The following is a 24,346-nucleotide window of genomic DNA, read 5'->3' as shown; positions in this document are numbered from 1 at the left end:
ATGAATATCGTTGATGGCTCAAAACCATGCCCACCTAAATTCCTTCCCAAAATTGCTGGAAAGGATGGTGTTATCAATCCTGAAGCTGCTATATGGGAAAGAAAAGACTATTATGTTCTTAGCTGGCTTATCACTTGTCTCTCTGAGAAAGTGGTTCTAACAGTCTATGGCTTGAATACCTCCCATGAGGTGTGGACTGCATTGGCTACCCGTTTTGCATGCCCTTTTAGGACACGCATCAGTCAATTACGGCACAAATTACAAACTCTTCATCAAGGAACTAAAACTTGCTCTGAGTATCTACAAGAAGCCAAATCCCTTGTCGATGAACTAGCTCTTGTTAGAAAGAAAGGTGAAGAGGAAGACCTTATCTCTTACCTTGTTGGAGGCCTGAATCCTCAGTTTAATGCCTTTATCACTACCTTCTCTCTATTACAAATAACAATGCTATGCCTCTAGATCAGTTTCAGTCTGTCCTGCTCAACCATGAACGTTTTCTACTGCAGCAAAATAAACAGTATGAGACCACCTCATTTGCGTTTTATTCTCAAAAGTCAAATACTCACAAGCCCAAATTCAGCAAGAACAATGGACGCAATCAACCACATAAGCCTCCTGGTGGTCAGCGTTATTCTTCTCAGCAAACAAATAGTGCTAGTCAGCGTTATTCTCCTCAGCAAACAAATCCTGCTTCAATTTCAGGTAGAACAAATTCTACCTTTTCTAATAGCATTAATCTGGTTCCTTGTCAAATTTGTGGTAAGACAAGCCATCAAGCACTTGACTGCTATCATCGCATGGACTATGCCTACCAAGGAAGACACTCTCCAAGTGAGCTTGCAGCCATGACTGCTCAATCTAATGCTCTCCGTGAAAATGATGATTGGTTAGCTGACAGTGGGGCTAATAACCATATCACTGCTGACTTGGAAAATCTCACAATCCAACAGCCATACAATGGGGAAGAACATGTTGCTGTAAGCAATGGTAGCTCTCTTCCCATCACTCATACGGGTTCTTCTTCTTTCAAACTCCAAAACACTATTGTTCATTTAAAACATATCTTACATTGTCCTGATGTTTCAGCTAATCTCCTTTCAATAAATCGTTTCTGTCATGATAATAATTGCCACTTCAAACTCACAGATTCTTATTTTCTTGTAAAGGACAACCTCTCGGGGGAGATAATATTGCAGGGGCCAAGTGAGGATGGTCTATACCCAATTCAGCTAAAACAATTTCTCATCAATAAACACAACAAGCTTGCTGCCTTTCTTGGAGTCAATAAACACAGCAATCATGCTGCCTTTCTTGGAGTCAAAGCTGGTGAAGTCACTTGGCACAATAGACTTGGACATCCCAATTCTCAAGTTCTCAAGCGTCTTCTGAAGTCTCAACATCTACCTGTCAGTCATTTAGAGTCTAGTTTTTCTTTATGTGAGCCATGTCAGTTAGCCAAAAGCAAACAACTACCTTTTCTGGATTCAACTCATGTTACCAATTCTCCATTAGAATTAGTTCATAGTGATGTCTGGACATCTCCAATTGTGTCTGTTAGTGGTTATAAATTCTATGTTATATTTGTAGATGATTTTTCAAGATATACATGGATTTTTTCTTTAAAATTAAAGTCTGAAGTATTTGATTGTTTTGTCAAATTTAAGAGTTTACTTGAAAATCTTCTCTCAACAAAGATCAAACAGCTCCAAACTGATGGTGGGGGTGAATATGCATCTCATCAATTCAAAAACTTTCTTTCTTCTCATGGTATTTTTCATAGAATAACATATCCTCACACTTCCCAACAAAATGGGATAGTAGAAAGAAAACACAGACATATCATATAAAGTGGCCTTACACTTCTTGCTCAATCTCATTTATCTTCTAAATTCTGGATTGAGGCTTGTCATACTGCTGTCTATTTGATTAACCGATTGCCTACTCAAACTATAAAATGATCTACTCCTTATTTTAAACTTCACAATAAGGAACCATATTATAGTAATTTAAACGTATTTGGTTGTGCTTGTTATCCTCTCCTTCATCCTTATAATAGACACAAACTTGAATTCAGAAGTAGACAATGCATCTTTCTAGGATATTGTTTAAATCAAAAGGGATATAGGTGCCTAGATACCTCCACCAAACAAGTATTTATCTCAAGGCATGTGATTTTTGATGAGAAGTTGTTTCCGGCACAAGGTACTGCCTCCCACATGGCTTCAACAAGCGACTCTTTTTTGAATCAAGGTATTGTTCCCTTACTTTCTCAGTTCATTGAAGTTAACAATATTTCACCTGATTTGATCACATATGAACCAATTTCTGTTGAACCATTATCCCCTCCAATTGTTCCCATTGCAATAATACCAACTTCAAGCTCTTTACCTACAGAATCCAATCCAATTGTGATAACAAATTCTGTTACACCTTCCCCACCTATTTCACCTACCACCACACCAACCTCACCTACAACCATTGATTCTCCTGCAGAATCAACACCTACCTGTGACATATTTCTTCCAATATTAGAAGATCATATTCTTTCCATCTCTTCACTACCTACCTTGATTAATCCACCAAGCTCACCTCATATTGTTTCTAGATCCTAAACAAGTAGCCTAAAACCTAAAACATTTACAAATTTCAAGCTATACTATTCTACCAAACATCCCCTAAAAGCCATGCATACGTTTATCTCTACCTTTAGTGAGCCGAGCACCTTTACTCAAGCAGCCTCAAATCCCCATTGGCTGGCTGCCATGGAAAATGAGTTTCAAGCTTTGCAGGAAAATCACACTTGGTCTCTTTGTCTAAGACCACACAACAGAAATGTCATCAGAAACAAATGGGTGTATAAACTCAAACAAAAACCAGATGGAACCATTGAGAGTATAAAGCACGGCTAGTGGCCAAAGGGTTTGAACAAAGAGATGGTATAGATTACACAGAAACATTTAGTTTTGTGATAAAACCTGCAACTGTGAGATTGATTCTAGCATTAGCTGTTCATTATAATTGGTCTTTGAAACAAATTGATATATCAAATGCTTTTCTCCATGGACAACTTGATGAAGAAGTTTTTATGAAACAACCAAGAGGATTTGTTGATCCTCAATATCCTGATTCAGTTTGTAAGCTTCACAAAGCCTTGTATGGCTTAAAACAGGCACCAAGAGCCTGGTTCCATAGACTTACTCAAGCTCTACTTGAACTCGGTTTCACAGGATCATTGATGGATACTTCCTTATTTTTGCTTCATAGAGATTCTCTTACCATCTTTGTGCTTATATATGTAGATGATATCATCATAACTGGAAATAATCTATCCAGCATTAATGATCTCATCTCAAAACTGCAAATTGAATTCAAGTTGAAGGATTTGGGTAATTTGTCATATTTCTTGGGCATACATGTACATCGTACTTCTACTGGTTTGTATCTTAATCAATCCAAATATATTATTGATCTTCTACATCGAGTTCACATGATAGGAGCTAAACCTTATTCTGCTCCATGCACTTCGGGCAAAAGATTGACTAAATTTGATGGTGAATCATTGAAAGATCAGTCCCTGTATAGGCATATTGTTGGTGCACTTCAATATTGCACTCTCACAAGACCAGATATATCATTCTCAGTGAATCATCTTTGTCAGTTTTTACACTGTCCTACTACAGCTCATTTTACTGCAGCTAAGAGAGTATTCAGGTATCTCAAGGGAACTCCAGATTATGGCTTGTCTTTCACTAAGGGACCTCTTCATCTAGAAGCATTTTGTGACTCTGATTGGGCTAGTGATCCAATTGGCCGAAGATCCATAAGTGGTTATGGTGTCTTTCTTGGCAATTGCTTAATCTCTTGGCAATCCAAAAAACAATCAACTGTATCTCGTTCAAGCACAGAGGCGAAGTATAGATCTATGGCCATTGCCACTGCTGAGCTATATTGGTTACGCATGCTTCTAAAGGAGTTGAGGATCTCCCTTTTCTCTCCACCAAAGCTCTGGTGTGACAATCTTGGAGCCATTGCATTGGCATCTAATCCTATCTATCATGCTCGGACAAAGCATATAGTTATAGATTATCACTTTATTAGAGAAAAGGCTATGCACAAGGATATTGTAATTCAGTTTATCTCCACCATTGATCAATGTGTTGACATCTTTACTAAGGGATTAACTTCTTCTCGGTCTCTGGAATTGCATGACAAACTCATGATTCTTTTTCCTCCCATGAGTTTGAAAGGGCTTGTTAAGGAGTCTGCTGCTACTCAAAAGAAGTGCGTTAGGACTCTTACTTATCTCTTGTAAGAGTTATTTATTTGTATCACTTTAGGACTCTTACTTATCTCTTGTAAGAGTTATTTATTTATATCACTTCTCTTTTGATTGTTTGTAATCTTTTATATTATCTCTTTATCTTTTATTCTTTGTTTAAATCTTTTTATCACATCAAAGCTTATCTTGTTAGCTTGATGTGATCAAATATAAGTGTAACTCTTTTCTATTTAAGTTCAATGATAAAGCTGCAAAATGCATCTTAGCCAAATATCTCCTCTCTTGATAATATTTTACTCTATTATGGAGCAGCTAAGTCAACCAATTCACATAATAAACCTTTAAAATTAAAAGCATGCCCGCTTTAATTAAAAACTTGCCTGTCAGATGGCTCCTTCCTTATAATGTCGTGGTAATTCACAATTACATGGCCTATGGGTGTAAACAGTTGTTGAGACATTTGGGTCTCCAAAATCTATCCTATAAACATACGGGGTACTTGATTGATCAGCTCTTTGTCATCATGTGTAATTGTTACTTTATAGGAGAAAATACAGTTTATCTCCCTGAAGTTTCAAAAATTGACAATTTAAACCACCTGTTTAATTTTTTTGTCTAAATTGACGGAAATCTGTGAAATTACATCATTACCCTCAGGCTTTTTTTTAAAAAAAATTCCATCCAATTTAACAGAAATTAGTAATGGAAAGTTTAAATTGTCAATTTTTGAAACTTCAAGAGGGTAGATTGTCAATTTTTGAACTTTGTGGTTAAAATTGAAAAACTCCTGAAATTTCAAGGGGATAAACTGTATTTTCCCCTACTTTATATATTTCCCTTTCCCCCTTTTCCATGTTTGAATATATAGAAACAAAATAAAAAATAAATTGTTGCTTTATTTGACCTTAACTTTGGTTTTTTTTTTTTTTTTTTTTGTTAATATCCTGTGGGTCAAGCCTGAAACCACCTTTCCGTCAAATTAATAACGAGTAACTGGGGAAGACTAAACCCATCGTTCTAGAAAGAGAGGCTTTGCTTTTTCTTTAAAATTTCTTCTCTCCCCCTCCAAATAGCACAAAAAAGAAGAAGAAATCGTAGAGGATGGAAGAACGGTATTTCTCAGTAGTAGTGTTCGGTGTCTTCTTTGTAGTATCCTTTGGTCTCCGTTCCTAACGAATTTGCTTTAGATCTAGTTTGTAGATTTAGATCTAAATCCAAATCTAATTTCTTCAACCTTAAATTTCATCATCCTTATCACGTGTTTTCCAGGAGATATCTATGATGTTGTGCTCCTCCGCTGTTGCTTGTGGAATTTTTTTGTTTTTTCTTTTTCTCTTGGCCTTCGGGTTGAGGAGGGATTTGTCCCCTAACCGTCGGGTCAAGGAGGAGTAGATCAGTGTTGGGGTTTAACTCTCACGTGCGGTTAGTTTTTTTTTTTTTTCTTTTGATTTTTTTTTTTTTTTTGATATTTGGGGCTATTAATGTCTTAGATCTAATCTGCACGAAACATATATGTTCCTTAATTGTAATTGTACATTGGTTAGCGTGAACTTCAAGTCATTTTTATGACTTTGTAACCTCATAGCATTTGGCTATGATTTTTCAAAAGTTTTATGATCTGTGATATAAGTGTTCTGTGATTTTTCATCGATAAAATTTACAAATTTTCGTTCAAAACAACGAGTAGAAAATTGGGACGCATGCATGCCCCAATGGCCCTGTATAGTAAATTGCCTTCTTGGAGAGTGAAGACCATCTGATCATCATTCCCTCCATCGATCACTTGAAGCAAGACCAGAAGCAACGATCTTTAATGAGAATGCTAACAAATATATTAACATTAACAAGTAATTATGCTTCCATCCAATATTACACACACACACACACATATATATATATATATATATATATACAAACAAAATGACATAAGTTTTCCTATGGGTCCATTTGGTACATGGAGAACTTCATGTATTTATCCTTCTAAAGGACTTTATAATTTATTTTTATATAAATTTCTTACATATTAAATAGTAAGACTTCTTTGATCAATTCGTTTCAATTTTTAAAAGAGTTAGGTATCCTTCAACTATGTAAAAAAATAACATTTTTTTTTAATATTATTAAAAAAAAAAAAAAAATACATGAAAACGCGTGCAGCCATACAATTATAACTAGCTCCATCAAGTATTGAAAGCCTTGTTATTAGGTTGTTTAAATTTCATACAAATTTGGACAATTTAAAAAAAAAAAATTACGGAATCCACTTATCTCAACTAGCAGATAGCTAGGTTTCACATTTTACACTACTATTCAAAACAGGGTAAACTTGACATCCCCTCCCCCTCCCTCTAAGATGCACAAAATTTCAAGCAGTCTAATAAGACCGAGTCTTCGTCCGTACTGTTGGCGTGGAAGTATGGTTTGGTTCAAAGTCGTTGACTTTTAGACCAATCATGCAGGATATTTAGCAAGATGTATCTTGTATATGTGGTGGGGATGCACTCGTCCTCTGGCCCTTGATGTAAATGTGGAATCTATCTGGACGGCGATATATCAAACCCGACCATGCCTCACTGGATAAGGCTGGTGGTCGTTCGGCAAATTAAGTTTCTTTCTCTTGGATATATATATATATATATATATTTTTTTTTTCTGGCTCTTAAGAGACCATCAAAGAGTGATCTCTTTCGCTCCTTTCTCTTTTTCTTTTTCTTTTTCTTTTTTTCCCAAATATTTATATTCAACTGATGATTAAGTTATCAACAACAAAATGATGATCTCCAAAAATAATCTACCCATTCTTTTGCCATTCTCAATTTTCTAGAACACTTTTGGCCTTTGGCAATCTTATTTAATAAAGGCTTCCTTCACTGATTCAGAGAAAAAAGAAGAAGAAGAAGAAAGAAATAAAAGAGAGGCTACGTACCCTTCTAACTTAGAAAGCAAAAATTATAATAACCGTCCGTAACATTCTAGCTATTTTTTTTTTTAGAAGAAAGAGCTTAAAATCAAAATTCTTGGCTTAGGCTATGTGGAGTTTAGTTTTGTATCCGATCCGGTTCGCACTGGACCCGATTCGATGTTAGAAGTCTTACGGTTTAAATTGGATTTTTTTTAGGCTTCGTCCATGGAGCGGAAGCTTGAGCGTATCAGCCCAAGCCGAAGCGCTCATGGACAAGCCTTGAAGTCATGGTGTTTTGACCCAGTTGGGGGTCTTATTTCAAGTTTTTTTTTTTTAGTAGGGTTCTGTGCAAGTTTATATATTCTTAGATATTCACACCTCCTATTTTTCTCGAAAATAGTAAAATCTTGCTTAAATTTTGGGGGCATAGCCATTAATGATGAATCACATAAATATCTGTGTTTTGTATTTTACCGGTTCTAGAAAATATGATTAATTTCCGAACATTCTAAACTAACGAAGAAACGTTAAGGTTTTAAGAAAGAAAAGACACCTCAAAACTTGGTTCCATTGGTGCTTGATTGGGCAGTTGGCAATGAGAAATGTAAAGAAGCTCGGCACAAACCGAATTTCGCATGTCATCAGGAGAACAGTGAATGCTTTGACCCCAAAACAAGCGGGGGTACCGCTGCAAGTGCAAGCAGGGTTACCAAGGGAACCCATACCTCCATGGGGGTTGCCAAGGTACATATTATACATCTACAAAGCTTCCCAATCGAAACAGTAAAACATATATAAATAAAATTTTCCTGAATTAAATATCACTTACTACATTTTTTTTCCCTTTCATTTCCATGTATATATATGTAAGTAATTGATTATTATGATTCTACATGTGAGTTGATGTATATTATTCACTTGATCCGCAGACATTGATGAATGTAAGGATTCAAAACTCAATATTTGCACGAAAATCTGTACCAACGGAGAAGGCAATTGTACATGTAGTTGTCCCGAGGAGTACCATGGGGACGGAAGAAGAGATGGTGAAGGTTGTGCTGCGGATCCCGCACACCTAGCGATTAAGATTCCCATTGGTAAGTTTATATATTCACCATTTTTTTACCCCCTTACGGCTTTTTTGGAAAGGATTAAAAAATCTCTGAAAAACATATATTCTTTTATAAAATAGATATTTAAAAATTAATTTTCCCCCACAATTTTCTTTTTCGTCTCTCACTTAAAATTCTGATTTTGCCCCAGCATTCAGGATTAGGATTCTCTCGAAGTAGAGGGAATCTCCAATTATCTCCAATCACTCTGGGCCGTTCATTTTCATCCAACGGTCCAGATTGGTCCACTAAAATAAAATAATAAACTATTATTTTAATTAAAAAAATAAATCAAAATTAAAATAATAAAAAAATAAAAAAAGAAATGGGAGAGAAATGGGGTGGCTGGCCACCACAGGTGGTGGCCGGCCACCCCTGTTGAGAGCCTAGGGGTGGTTTTGGTCACCCCAGACCACCGTCCACCCCCAAGGGGCCATGGGGGTGGCCCAACGGCCGTTTGGGGGTGGTTCGGCCACCCCAAGGGCCAAATAAAAAAAAAAAAAAAATTTTAGCCCTTTGGGGTGGCCGAAGCCACCCCTAGGCTCTCAACAGGGGTGGCCGGCCACCACTTGGGGTGGCCATCCCATTTCTCTCCCATTTCTTTTTTTTTTTTTTTTTTTATTATTTTAATTTTGATTTATTTTTTAATTAAAATAATAGTTTATTATTTTATTTTAGTAGACCAATCTGGACCGTTGGATGAAAATGAACGGTCCAGATTGGTGATTAGAGATAATTGGAGATCTCTTCTAATTCGAGGGGATTCTAATCCCTGGATTCAATTATTGTACGTACGTGTTGTGCCAAAAAAACGTGTTTATAATAGTGTCTTTTTGATACAACAAGGATTTCTTTTTAGGATGTCAAACATTGCTAGAGTCAAATCTAATTTTAATAGGAGTTAAATTTAATTTTTTAGGCCAAATGAAAATATATATATAAAGGAGAAGGTAGAAATGATCCAAAATTCCGTCCGTCCCTCCAATGTGCATGATCCAAAAAAATATCATACATACGGCCGCTTTGAAGGTAGAAATGGATGAGTACTTATCCGACTTCTCCGGGTTATATCTTAGATGTCCCCGTGGTATCCCAACTTTAAATGATTCTGTTTCTTTTATTTAACATCTTTGACAGAACAAGCAATAAATCCCTGATGTTAACATTTTTTGACAGTGGTGTAATTATGTCAAAATGAATAACGTTTCAGCATTTCTAGTGCAGTTATTGGCGTAAGCTTTGTTGCCATGCTTGTGGGTAGCTCTTGGCTGTACTTCGTCCACAAGAAAAGAAAACTTATCAAGCTTAAAGAAAGCTTCTTTAGACAGAATGGGGGTTTGATTTTACAACAACAACTGAGCAAACAAGGATCTAGGAAAACAGCCAAAATATTTACTGTAGAAGAGCTGAAGAAGGCTACAAATAACTATAAAGAAAGTAGGATCATTGGCCAAGGAGGTTTTGGTACAGTCTACAAAGGATATTTACCTGATAAAAGGATTGTTGCCATCAAGAAGTCCAAGACAGTGGATCAAAACCAGATTGACCAATTCGTTAACGAGGTTGTTTTGCTCTCACAAATTAACCATAAGAATGTTGTCAAACTATTAGGCTGTTGTTTAGAGACAAGTTTCTTTGCTAGTCTATGAATTTGTCCCAAATGGTACACTCTTCAACTATATCCATAGTGAAAGCAGGGCATCCGCCATACGACGGGAAACCCGCCTAAGAATAGTTGCAGAAACAGCCGATGCACTATCATATCTACACTCTGCAGCTTCGACGCCTATAATCTATAGAGATGTCAAGTCCTCAAACATATTGCTTGATAATGATTTTACTATGAAAGTCTCTGACTTTGGAACTTCAAGGTTGGTTCCCCGAGATCAAAAGGAACTAGCTATTATAGTGCAAGAAACTCTTGGATACTTGGATTCTGAATACTTACAGACGAACCAGTTGACAGAAAAAAGTGATGTCTATCGCTTTGGAGTGGTCCTCGTAGAGCTACTAATGGGAAGAGATGTACTTTCATTCAATAGGTCTGAAAATAGAAGAAGTCTAGCTATGTATTTTCTTTCTTCCTTAAAAGAAGATCGATTGTTTGAAGTTCTTGAGAATCGTATAGTTGAAGGAGGAAATGAGGAGTAGATTAAGGAAGTCGTTGAACTTGCAAAGAAGTGCTTAAGAGTGAAGGGGGATGAGAGGCCTACTATGAAGGAAGTGGCAATGGAATTAAAAGGAATAAGAAAGACGGAGACACATTCGTGGGTTAGTGTTCAATCAAATCTAGAAGAGGTGGAACATTTGCTTGGCGAGACATCTACGCTTTCAAATACGGTGGAAGTAATAGTAGAACTGCTGGATATATACGACAGCATGAATGACCATGTAACATTAGCTTTGGGGGATGGCAGATGAATGTGGCATGATAACATCCGCCATGCATGTCCGGATTTCTAATGTAAATAGAAAGCTTTGTAATAGTTAGGATCTTGACTTGGATGTATTGCATTGTGGGGAAATTTTGATTGTTGGGATGAGCCAGCTATGTTGGCTCGATCTGTATGTTTTGTGTTCTAGTGCTTTGCAAGAAGTGTGGTACTTGTAATTATTGTTTGGTTCAATGAAAATTTTCATTCTTCTAAATAAAAAAATGTGCTAACATAAATCTTAGCACGACCGAATTAACTTTCTCCCTCGAACAGCCTTTGAGTGAAGGTGAATCGAACTGTACTTAATGAATCACAAGTTTCCCAGGAGACTCTTCTCTGCTCAAACTTCTCTATGAAATTATTGTTCAAACCTGATCAATGTGTTTTCAAGTATTTGTAATTATTATTATTAATATTTTTTTGTAATTTCTGAACAAGTAATTCCAAGTCCAGAATAAAGCAGAGCCTTTAAGCCTAGGGGAAGAAAAGAGGCAGGACTACAAAAAAAAAAAAAAACATTTGTACCCTTCTCTTTATTTCTTCAAACAGATTGTTCAATGATTAGCTCGAACCCTAATCAGCCTAAATATATTGATCTATTATGGAGCTAGCAGCTGAGTCAACCAATTCACATAATAAACCTTTAAAATTAAAAGCATGCCCGCTTTAATTAAGAACTTGCATGTCAGATGGCTCCGTATAATATGGTGGTAATTAACATGGGTGTAAACAGTTGTTCAGATACCTGGGTCTCCAAAATCTATCCTATAAGGGGGTTCACGTGTAATTGTTGCTTTATTTGACCTTAACTTTTTTTTTTTTTTTCCTTGTGTTAATATGCTCTGGGTCAAGCCCGAAACCACCTTTACGTCAAATTAACGAGCACTACAAAAATTAATTTTGTTTTTGACTAGGGGTTTTTGACGCGTCGTTTTTGACGTTTGTCGACCGTTAAAATGGTAGGTGTCAAAAAACTGGGGTTTTTGACGTGTCGAAAATGGCACGTCAAAAAAAATGTTTTTGACGTGCCATTGTGACACGTCAAAAACCTTTCTGACGTGCCATTTTGACACGTCAAAAACTTTTTTGACGTGTCATTTTGACACGTCAGAAATGTTTTTGACGTGTCACTGTAGACACGTCAAAAACGTTTTTGACGTGTCAAAATGGCACGTCAGAAAAGTTTTTGACGTGTCATTGTGACACGTCAAAAATATGTACGTGTGATTTTTGACGTGTCACTCAGTTTGACACGTCAAAAATTGTTTTTTTTTTTTTTTTTTTAATAATTCTAATATGCATGATATTCAAATATTCCTGATATTCCTGATATTTCAAATATTCCTGATATTCCCCAATTACAATAATTTCAATATTCAAATATCTGTAATCCATAATCTACATCCAATATCCAACATCCAATATTCAACATCCAATATATATCCAAAATCCAACATATATATCATTAAATTAAATCCAATATCCAATATATATATCCAACACAACTTCATTAAACAAAATTCAATATCCAATCCACTTACATAATCCACAATCCAATCTATAATCCACAATCCAATCCATAATCCATAATCCATAATCCATAATCCACATACATAATACAATCCACCTATATAATCTACAATCCAATCTATAATACACATCCATAATACAATCCACCTACATAATCCATAATCCACAATTCATCTACATAATCCATAATCCATAATCCACAATTCATCTCCATAATCCATAATCCATAATCCACAATTCATCTACATAATCCATAATCCATAATCCACAATCCACATATATAATCTACTATCCATAATCCAATCCATAATCAATTTTCAAGTATATATATATCCAACACAACTTCATTAAACAAGATAATATATCCAATATATATATCCGACACAACACAACTTCATTAGACAAAATTCAATTTCTAATATATATATCCAACACAACTTCATTAAACCAAATTCTATTTCCAATATATATATATACAAGTATACAACACAACACAACTTAATTAAACAAAGTTCTATTTCCAATATATATATCCAACACAACACAACTTCATTAAACAAAATTCAATATCCAATATATATATCCAAGACAACACAATTTCATTAAACAAAATTCTATATCCAATATATATATCCAACACAACACAACTTCATTAATAATATGTATCCAATATCCAACAAACAAAATTTCAACACACATACTACATTTCAACACAACACATAACAAAACATATATATAAATCAAAAAAACGTTCTAACACAAGGCAAAACAAATATACAATAAAACATTTCTGGAGTATCTACTAGAAATTAGTTTCAATTAGTCTCAACAAGCATATAGTGAGATCTAACTATATACAAAACATGGCAACAATAATATGTATGTAGAACTTAACAAAAAGTGATGACCAGTCCTATGGCGCTCTACTCAACACAATCATCCTCCAACTCCTAATTTGCATTACCTGCGAATGAATTGTGAACCAATAATAATCAATACAAAAATTAAAAATTATTCTATAATATGATGCAAATATACGTAAGTTTTAAAATGGACCGCTGTAACTAGGGGTTTGTAACAGTTATTCTAACAGTGAACAATTGTTAGAAAACAAATTAAAATATAGAATTACCTCTCGGGTGCGCAGACCCAGACGTCGACCCGAACATTGCCTCAAGCTGGCGGAAACGAGCCTCAAACATTTCATCTTTCTCTGCTATCTGGGCTTTTTGTGCTTCAATCTGCCTCGCCATCTCATCCATTGCACTTTTTTGTGCTGCCCGCTCCTCTTCAAGTTCTCTGATTCTATTTGTCATCTGTGAGAACGAGGAGCTCCAAGAATTTTGAGACCGTGTCTGGGACGGTGTATAGTATGAATGTATGCTGCCCCGCACCGGCAGCACATTCGGACCCAGCTGGCGGACCCTACCAGCATACTCCGGCTTATTTCCATGCGCTTGAGCATACGCGTCATTAGGTGTCCACCGTACCGTCCCTTCTGTCACGGTATCAGTATTTGCCGGGTCAGTGGGCGCCAATTCCTTCATCCTCTCCTGTACATTAAAAAACAAGTTAGTATCTCGTATAAGGAACGTTAATCATAAATAATTTATCAAAATATATATGCTTGAGTACTTACACATCTTTCTCTGACCACGTCATTCGGATAGCCACCTTCCTTGTATGTGTGAGTCTTGATGTAACTTTCCGCTCGAGTTGGAGGAGTGCCCCTCGCATCTACGGTCTGCATACAAAAAAAAATTAAGACGTGTTTTTGACTTAAACAACCTATTATATATATATATATATATAAGTACCTCTTGATGTGTCACTCTAGCATAGCTCATCGACCCAGTGCAGTGAGGCGTGTTGTTTTTTGCTCGCAATTCTTTCATCTTGGCAGCATACTCCTACATGTATATAAGTCTTAAAATGTCAGGCCTAACCCAATTAGAATTAATGAAACTACAATTAATTCCACTAGCCAATTGCTCATTTTGTCTTCTTATTCAAATATATTCATGTTGAATAAGAAAAACACAACTTAACATTAATCATTGTGATGGTTCATGGCTCAAATTTATCTTCCTTACTCGGAATAGTTTTTTTATTCCCTATTTTTTCCATGTTTTGTTTTTAGTTTGTAAAAAAGTTGTTTTTTAGAAAATAATAACTTAAAATTAAGAAGCATGAATATTTTTCTTTTTCTTCCTAGTTTTTCTTTAAAAATTAACTTTTATATATGTCATTCATAAAATGTTTTGAAGCTCGTAATTGCTGAAAACACTCCTGACGTACTTGATTTTTCGGGTCGCACCATCTCGCCAACAAGACATTCAAGTCCACTGGGTCGTATCTCCTAACGGCATCTTCACCCATTCTCGCCTTCACTGAGTCTGGAGTATCACCCGCTTGAATTTTTAATGCTTTTTTTACAGAGTGTCTCCAACTTTTCAGCTTTGTGCCCATATCTTTGAAGGCGTCCCTTTTAATCGCCTCAATATTGTACTCAGGCGGCATGTAGAACTGAGTCTGCATATATAAATCGAACAAATTAGGCGTATAATTGCACACTTTAATGTTAAAAATATTGAAACATCATCTGCTAAAATATGAGGAAAAATGTAACATACCATAAGGGTGTCCCATATATCTTCCTTCGCACGAGGATGTACATGCTCCCATTCATCCCAGAGCTTAACATAAGTCCCTGCCCTTATGACGTTCCCGGCCTCCCTTCTGAATTTCATCCCGCTAAATCCTACGGGCTGCCATGCTTTATTGTACTCGCAGATAATTTTTTGGCCAAGGGGGACCTCCCACTTCTTGTTCGATGGTGGGATGTCCACCACCTGAAATTGGGTGCTCCCGTCTCCCCTGGTACCTAACACATTAATAATTGCAAAATTTATTTATTTCAAATTTAATACTAACTACATAAATTTTATACATATTCAAACTGAGTTTTTTAAACATATATACTTACTTATTGTCCGGAGTTGTCGAACGCCCAACACTTCTGGAGGATCTTCGGCCTCCAAGTCACCTGAGCCATCATCCGCATGCTCCCCATAGTATTGTGTCTCGCTATCATCTGGCTGCGATGGCTCACTGTATGGTATACCCGTGTTCAACTTATGGGGAAACATCATCTCTACCTCACCATGTCCACATACACCTAACTCGCTCATGGTAGGATATGGAGTGCCAAGATCATAGGGAACCGGCTGAGACCCTTCCCCATGCTCAGGGAGCAAGGGTCTATACCCCTGGTCGTCTATCTGTGGGGACCGTCGTCGTCTACTCTTACCCCGCGTACTCATGTCAACCTGCAAAACACATAATATACTCAATTAATTATGTATATAATAGATAAAAAAGTCACCAATATAATCAATCAATGTAGAAAGAAATAACATTAAATACGTCAAAATAAATGTGAACGATATATATTATTAAAGTTTTAAATTTTTTTAAATCACATACGGATCTAAGTCTTGTCGGATGTATTCAATGTCATCCTGGGGATCCACTTCATTACTGCTAGTCAATAGGAGCGGCTCACACTCGTGGTAGCTGACACTTTCATCATCAGAACCTTCACCTTGTCCAACGTCGTATACGTTCCTAGGTTTAGTTCTTACAACACAAGCCCAATCAGGGTCCCTTTCATCTTGAACGTAAAAGACTTGGTCAACTTGTGACGTTAGCACATACGGCTCATCAGTAATTTCCTGGCCCCAGTGGACAAGGTTTTTGAAGCTGACAAGCAGTATGCCATACTCGTCAACTTTGTACCCCCTGTCCCTCGTGTTATCCGCCCAATCGCACTTGAACAAAACATACCTAGTCTTGTCGAAGTACTCCACCTCAATTATTTCCGTCAACTTCCCATAGTACGTTTCACCATCAACTGTTGGCACGCACACCCCGCTATTCTGGGTCCTTTTTCCAGCATCGCATGCAATAGTGCGAAACAGCTTTCCATTAATCACATATCTGTTATATCTAGTCGCTGTGGCCTTCGGCCCTCTACAATGCATTACCAGTTTGTGACCTAATTCCTTCCTTTGTCGATCGTCCAATCGATCGACCTGTAAGCACATACGTAAAATTTGACCATAAGAAAGTTTTTTTAGTTGTTATGAATCAATAACTAAATATAATGGGTCAGTAACAGTTAAACGTCACGGTAGTCTTACGTAGTCACGGTACCAATCGGAGAATAGCGCATGATGTTGGGTTTCAAACTAATCCTCCGTCGTTCGCCCCCTACTGCATGAACGCCTAAGTGTATCCATGTGCACCCTACAATACAATGTTTCAATTATATTATAATTCACAACTAAGGGTTCAAGGTGATATTGAACTTGTATACACTACTAACACGACTTACGTCCGTAGTTGAAGGAACTCATCCGAGTTAAAAATAATGTATCGGTGAATTTGTGTCAATGTGACACGGTCGAGGATAACTCGTGTTCCCGCCCCCTTTGAACCATCTGGGTTTCTTACAGTCCTATTGTGAAATGTTGGTGTGTGGTCTAGATACCTTGAGCAGAACGCAACCAACTCTGTTGCTATGTAGCCCTCCGCAATGCATCCCTCAGGAGCCGCTTTATTGCGGACATTAGATTTGAACACCCCAAGGCTTCTACATATGATCATAATTCATTCATTATAGTTAGTGACAATTTCATATAAAATAAAAATTCATAAATATGAATATTAGTAAAACTATTTTACCTCTCTGCCGGATACATCCACCTATATTGTACAGGTCCACCAAGTCGGCATTCACGGACAAGATGCACAACCAAGTGAACCATCACAGTAAAAAAGCTTGGGAGAAAGACCCTTTCCATCTGGCACAAAGTAATATAAATGTCACCCTCTAATCGGTCCATATCATCTCGGGTCAATGACGTTGAACATATGCTCCTGAAGAATGCAGAAATCCCGACAAGTGGTCTTACCACGTTTCTTGGCAATGATCCACGCAATGCAATAGGGAGAAGTTGTTGCATAATTACGTGACTATCATGGCTCTTCAACCCGAATATCGTACAATCACTAAGTCGTACACATCGAGAAATATTAGAGACATATCTGTCCGGCACCCTTACATTTCGAAGCACTTTCAAAAACTGAGTTTTCTCTTCCTTAGACATCGTGTGACAAGCTGCGGGCATATATGTTTTACCATCCTCGCCTATGTACGGATGAAGTGTATGTCTCAACCCCATTTCTTGCAAGTCTGTGCGGGCTTGGATGTTGTCCTTTGTTTTCTTTGGAATGTCTAGTATTGTACCAAGAATGTTGTCCATCACATTTTTCTCAATGTGCATGACATCAAGATTGTGCCGCAATAGATTATCTTTCCAATACGGCAACCTAAAGAAAACACTTTTCTTCTTCCACAATACGTTAGCAGCATCGGCTTCTCTTTCTGTTGCCCCACTCTTCTTCCGTTTCTTGTCTTTTTTCTTCTTATCCGCCCTTGCCTTACCGCCATTCTCATCTCCATATGCCATATCTTGCAATTGTCTAAGAATTTCATCTCCACTTGGCACATCTGGGGCACATTCAAATTCTTGTTTGCCGTCAAATGTTATTCTATTTCTCCTCCACGGATGATCAATAGGCAAGTATCGCCTGTGCCCCATATAACAAAATTTCCTGCCGTGTTTTAACCGTCTGGACCTCGTCGAGTACATACAGCAGGGACATGCCTTCTCACCCCTGTTAGGCCACCCAGACAAATCTGCGTATGCCGGGAAGTCATTAATTGTCCACATCAACTGGGCTCGTAGCACAAAATTCTTTTTTTTGGACACGTCAAATGTGCGTACACCTACAGTCCATAATTCTTGTAACTCCTCAATTAAGGGTTGTAGGTAGACATCTAGATCCATTCCAGGTGACTTTGGGCCTGGGATTATCAGCGATAGTATAAATGAAGTTTGTTTCATGCACGTCCAAGGAGGCAAGTTGTACGGTACAAGCATTACAGGCCAAGTGCTGTGGGATGTGCTCATGTTTCCGAATGGATTAAATCCATCCGAGGTTAGTCCAAGCCTGACGTTCCTGCTGTTCGCCGAGAAGTCTGGATGCAAATTATCAAATGCCCTCCACGCTTCACCATCGGCCGGATGCCTCAATACACCGTCCTTAGTCCGGCCTTCTGCATGCCACCTCATGTAAGGAGCAGTATGCTCTGACATAAACAATCTCTGTAGTCGTGGTATAAGTGGAAACCACCGCAACACCTTCACTGGGCGTTTCTTACTCGATGATATGGGTTGCCCATCCTCATCCAACTGAATTTCATCCTTCCACTTAGATACTCCACAAACAGCACATGTATCCAAATCCTTATTGTTCTTCCAAAATATCATACAATTATTAGGACACGCCGGGATCTTCTCATACCCGAGGCCCATGTCCCTTAGAAACTTTTTTGCATCATATGTATTAACCGGCAAAGCTTCATCACTAGGAGGCAACAACTGATTGATGAACTCAAGAAAAGATGAAAATATTGTGTTACTAAGTCCGCCAACACACTTTAAGATGTACAGATGTATAGTAGCACTAAGCTTGCTATGTTTGGTCCCATCATGAAGTGGCTTCTCTGCCTTCTTAAGCAAGTTACTGTACTTTACTACGTCACTGTCGTCGGCTTCTTCATTCACAGTTTCTTCATTCCCCTGCACCGCAACTTCAGGCTCACAATTGTCTTCCATGACATCGTGCATGCCGAATAGATCACGCAACATTGACCGCATGTTTTCACCTTGTGCTGCGCCTAAACCCTGATCTGTGTTCGTGGTAGACGACGTAGAGACTGCAACAGGATCCCGGACAGGCCTCTCCCCGTGATAATACCAGGTTTTGTATGCAATCATTATTCCCTTACCCCCTGTCAAATGGTCAAATACCAAATCCGGCGAGTGGCGCTGCTTATTACGACACACCTTACAGGGGCAGTGAATTTTTCCATCAGGGATTGTGCAGTTCCTAACTGCAAAGTCCACGAATGATCTACACCCGTCTCTGTATTCCCTCGTACCCCTAGACTTTGTCATCCAACTCTTGTCCATTGCTTTAGCTAGTTGGACCCTAACTGAATAAAATAAATCTAAGTTAGTTACTTAGATGTTCTTTTAGAAATTTGTGGTTCTTTAACTACATCGTTTCAAATTTTTTATTTTCACTTTTAATAAACAAACACATACATTGACTTTTAATTAAGAAACATATACATAATCTTAATATGCAAAACCTAAGTAAATAACATATGGGCACCCTAAATAAACTACATATAGCTAGTTAGGTTAAATGTTGGTTTTCTTTTTTTCGTTTACTATACCATTTATGCATTTGTATGGAAAGTGTAGATAAATTCCAATATCCAGCTTGAATCCCAATGTTAGTTGTTTTGTACTTTATACGTAGGCATATTAGGATCTACGTGTCTTAATTATTCTAAATTTTGAAAATGTAAACATTCACATACGAATCGGTAAAAATAGATATGCCGTTATTAATCAAAACCTACACAAAATATGGGTTTACATCCAAATGCAAAATTCTCCACAAAAACATAATTTCAAACTACCAGGGTACGTAATTGTACATGCATGCATGCAAATACATTAAACAATATTCTCACCATATACAAACCAAACATGTCAAACTATTCAAATATATTACAAAACATATATCTTAAGCAAATAAATTAGTTACTTAACCTATAAAATTAAATTGCTAATATAATTACATCAAAAATATTTAATAATATACATTGTATATTACATTTTTATATAATTTATTTAATTATCTAATAAATAAATAAATGAATAAATTACTCACATACATGCAATATATATACATCTATATATATATATATATATATACAGATTACATATATTTCGTAATATATATATAACCAGTAACACATATATATATACAAACCCATATATATATATATATATATATATATATATATATATATATATATATATAGATTAAATCAGGAATATATATATATATGTACCTGATTTTTGAGTCGGAGAACGAGTTAGAGCGTGAGAGAGCCTGTCGGAGCTTGAGGTCGTGGTCGCCGGAGGGAGCAACGGCGGTGACGTGCGCCGGCGAGAGAGAGAACCACCGAGAGAGAGAAACACCACGTGAAAAAGCGAGATAATGGCCGGGCTGGCTGAGAGGGCGCGGGTGAGAGAAATGCTGCGAAGATGACGGCCCGGTTGATGGAGAAAAAAAAAATGGCGGAAGAAATTGTTGCAGGTCCAAGGAAGCTAGCGTTTGGGCGGGGGAGAGAAAGAAATGTGAGGGAAGAAACGTGCAGGAAAGGAAAAAGCAGAAAGAAAAAGAAAAGAAAAGAAAAAAAAAATAGGCTGCAGGTAGGGGAAGGCGCAGCCAGCTGCGCATGCGCCTTCCCGAGGGCAAGTCTTGACGTGCCATGTGGCACGTCGAGAAGCTTTTTGACGTGCCATGTGGCACGTCGAGAAGCTTTTTGACGTGCCATGTGGCACGTCAAGAACCTTTTTGACGTGCCACATGGCACGTCAGAACTATATCCCATAAGGTATTTTTTTTTTTAATTAGACACAAAATTTACAATTATATTTATTTTAATTTTATTAAAATTATTTGTACTATATCATATAACTTCTATCAAAATTATATTTTATCTATTACATAATGTTTTCATCTAATACTTAAAACTAATTAGAGAAAAAATAAATTAATATTCTAGACGTATAGATAATTAGACGTATCAACTGACCGACAACATATGTTGCGTTGGCCGATCGAGTTCATGTGAGGTTTGCGGGTCTTATAAAATAAATGTATCGAGTATGTTTTATATATTTTTTTTATAAATAATATGGGTAGCTATCATATTAATATTACTAGACTGATCGATTTATGCATGCATGATACATATATACCAAGTAATTTATACCAATATGATAAACTATAATTTGCCTATCGAATCAAAATTTAATTTTTTAGGCCAATTAACATTAATTTATTTTTTAATACATATTTTTTTAAATCAAAATAAAAAATAGAGTTTTGGTATATATATATATATATATATATATATATATATATATATATAAAATATAAAATTTAAATTATTATTTTTATAGGTTTTTGACGTGTCATGCATGACACGTCAAAACTTTTTGACGTGCCATGCATGGCACGTCAAAAGTTTTTGACGTGCCACAAATGGCACGTCAAAAACCTATAATTAATAATTATATATATATTATCTTATTTAAATCATTATAAATGATATTCACAATTTAATTATATTAAAATTATATTAACTCTATCATATATTTACTCTATCCAATTACAAATAATTAGAGAAAAAATAAATTAGTATTCTAGACGTATAGATAATTAGACGTATCAACTGACCGACAACATATGTTGCGTTGGCCGATCGAGTTCATGTGAGGTTTGCGGGTCTTATAAAATAAATGTATCGAGTATGTTTTATATATTTTTTTTTATAAATAATATGGGTAGCTATCATATTAATATTACTAGACTGATCGATTTATGCATGCATGATACATATATACTAAGTAATTTATACCAATATGATAAACTATAATTTGCCTATCGAATCAAAATTTAATTTTTTAGGCCAATTAACATTAATTTATTTTTTAATACATATTTTTTTATATCAAAATAAAAAATAGAGTTTTGGTATATATATATATATATATATAATTTAAAATTTAAATTTAAATTTATAGGTTTTTGACGTGCCACACATGGCACGTCAAAAACCTATAATTAATAATTATATATATATTATCTTATTTAAATCATTATAAATGATATTCACAATTTAATTATATTAAAATTATATTAACTCTATCATATATTTACTCTATCCAATTACAAATAATTAGAGAAAAAATAAATTAGTATTCTAGACGTATAAATAATTAGACGTATCAACTGACCGACAACATATGTTGCGTTGGCCGATCGAGTTCATGTGAGGTTTGCAGGTCTTATAAAATAAATGCATCGAGTATGTTTTATATATTTTTAGAAAAATAATATGTGTAGCTATCATATTAATATTAATAGACTGATCAATTTAAGCATATATATATATATATATATATATATACCAACTTCATTTATACTAATATGATAAACTATATATAATTTTTCTATCCAATCAAAATTAATTTTCTATGCCAATTAACATTAAGTGTTGTTTATTACATATTTTTTTATATCATAATTAAAATTATTTTTGATATATATATATATATATACATATATATATATATATATATATATAATTTTTTGACGTGTCATGCTTGACACGTCAATAGTTTTTGACGTGCCATGCATGACACGTCAAAAGTTTTTGACGTGCCAAACATGGCACGTCAAAAACTTATATAATATATATATATATATATATATTATCTTATTTAAACTATTTTCATAAAATTTTATTTATTTAAATGTTATTAAAATAGTATTTACTCTATCATATATATATATATTTATTCTCTCCAATTAAAATTAATTAGAGAATAAAAAAAAAAAACCCGTATATTCTAGATGTATAAATATATAATTAAATGTATCAACTAACCGGCCGCATATATTGTGTTTGTCGAGTTCATATGAGTTTTGCAGGTCTTATAAAATAAATGCATCGAGTATGTTTTATATATTTTTAGAAAAATAATATGTGTAGCTATCATATTAATATTAATAGACTGATCAATTTACGCATACATCATATATATATATATATATATATATATATATATATACTAATGATAATAAACTATAATTTATACTAATGACAATAAATATTAATTTTTTATGCCAATTAACATTAATTGTTTGTTAATGCATATTTGTTTATATCAAAATTATTGTTAATTTTTTTTTTTATTAAAAAAAGTTTTTTGACGTGTGGAATTGACACGTCAAAAGTGTTTTGACGTGTGAAATTTACACGTCAAAAAGACACGTCAAAAACTTTTGACGTGTGAATTTCACACGTCAAAACACTTTTGACGTGTAAAAAAAGACACGTCAACAAAATTTTTTTTGACGTGCTTACTTAGACACGTCAAAAGTTTTTGACGTGGCAAACATAAGTTACTGTTTGCCACGTCAAAAACACATATTTTTTTGTAGTGGAGTATAAAATTGCACAGAACACAGACGCATGCTTGGCCCAATCGCCCTGTAGAAAATTGCCTTCTTGGAGGGTGAAGACCATCTGATCATCATTCCCTCCCTCGATCGCTTGAACTTAATTAAAGCAAGACCAGAAGCAACGATCTTTAATGAGAATGCTAACATATATATTAACATTAACAAGTAATTATGCTTCCATCCAATATTACACATATATACACAAACAAAATGATATAAGTTTTCCTATGGGTCCATTTGGTACATGGAGAACTTCATATATTTATCATTCTAAAAAGGACTTTATAATTTCTTTATGATATAAATTTCTTACAAATTAGATAGTAAGACTTCTTTCCATTTAGTTTTTAAAAGAGTTGGGTATCCTTTAAATATGTGAAAAAATAACATATTTTTAACATTATTAAAATATATATATATATATATATATATATATGAAAACGCGGTTAAATTACGAGTTATCACAAAAGCTTAAACTGGTAGAAAGAGGTAAATTTAATCACTTAATCAATACTTTAACATTCACCCTCACGTGTGGGCTCGAACTCTCTTTTAATAAGTGAGGCCCAACACGTAGAATATTTAATTTAATGAAAGGTGATTTGATGGAGTCAAGGTTCGATTCCAGTACCTTTAGCTTTGATAACATGTTAAATTACCAATTATTCCAAAAACTTGCTATTAAGAAGAAATGGACCGGACGTATAGCACTTTAAAAGTACTGAAACTTTAATACCAAATTTGTAAGAATTTCAATTTCCTGTCTATTTCTTTACTAATTCATCCACGACTTGGTCTCCCCACATGTACAGCCATACAGGTGCTTGCCATTTATAAAAAG

General features: G+C 35.4%; 1 protein-coding gene and 2 pseudogenes across 1 annotated transcript; 2 read left to right on the top strand and 1 right to left on the bottom strand.

The window, feature by feature from the left end:
• Positions 1-4,312, top strand: LOC148584729 (uncharacterized). The gene is made up of 4 exons (XM_088518599.1): positions 1-352; positions 460-1,406; positions 2,274-2,508; positions 3,000-4,312. Exons 1-4 carry the CDS (start codon positions 1-3, stop codon positions 4,310-4,312), a joined length of 2,847 nt encoding a protein of 948 aa, XP_088374725.1.
• Positions 4,313-7,406: 3,094 nt separating this feature from the next.
• LOC132190934 (putative wall-associated receptor kinase-like 16) lies at positions 7,407-10,714 on the top strand (annotated as a pseudogene).
• A 1,714-nt stretch (positions 10,715-12,428) lies between these two features.
• LOC148584728 (uncharacterized) lies at positions 12,429-19,361 on the bottom strand (annotated as a pseudogene).
• Between the last annotated feature and the right edge of the window lie 4,985 nt (positions 19,362-24,346).

This window comes from Corylus avellana, chromosome 7, assembly GCF_965113065.1.
Source record: "Corylus avellana chromosome 7, dhCorAvel1.hap1.2, whole genome shotgun sequence".
In the NCBI taxonomy this organism is placed as follows: Eukaryota; Viridiplantae; Streptophyta; class Magnoliopsida; order Fagales; family Betulaceae; genus Corylus; species Corylus avellana.
Note: the sequence above shows the minus strand (reverse complement) of the source record. Positions and strands in the feature narration are given on the sequence as shown.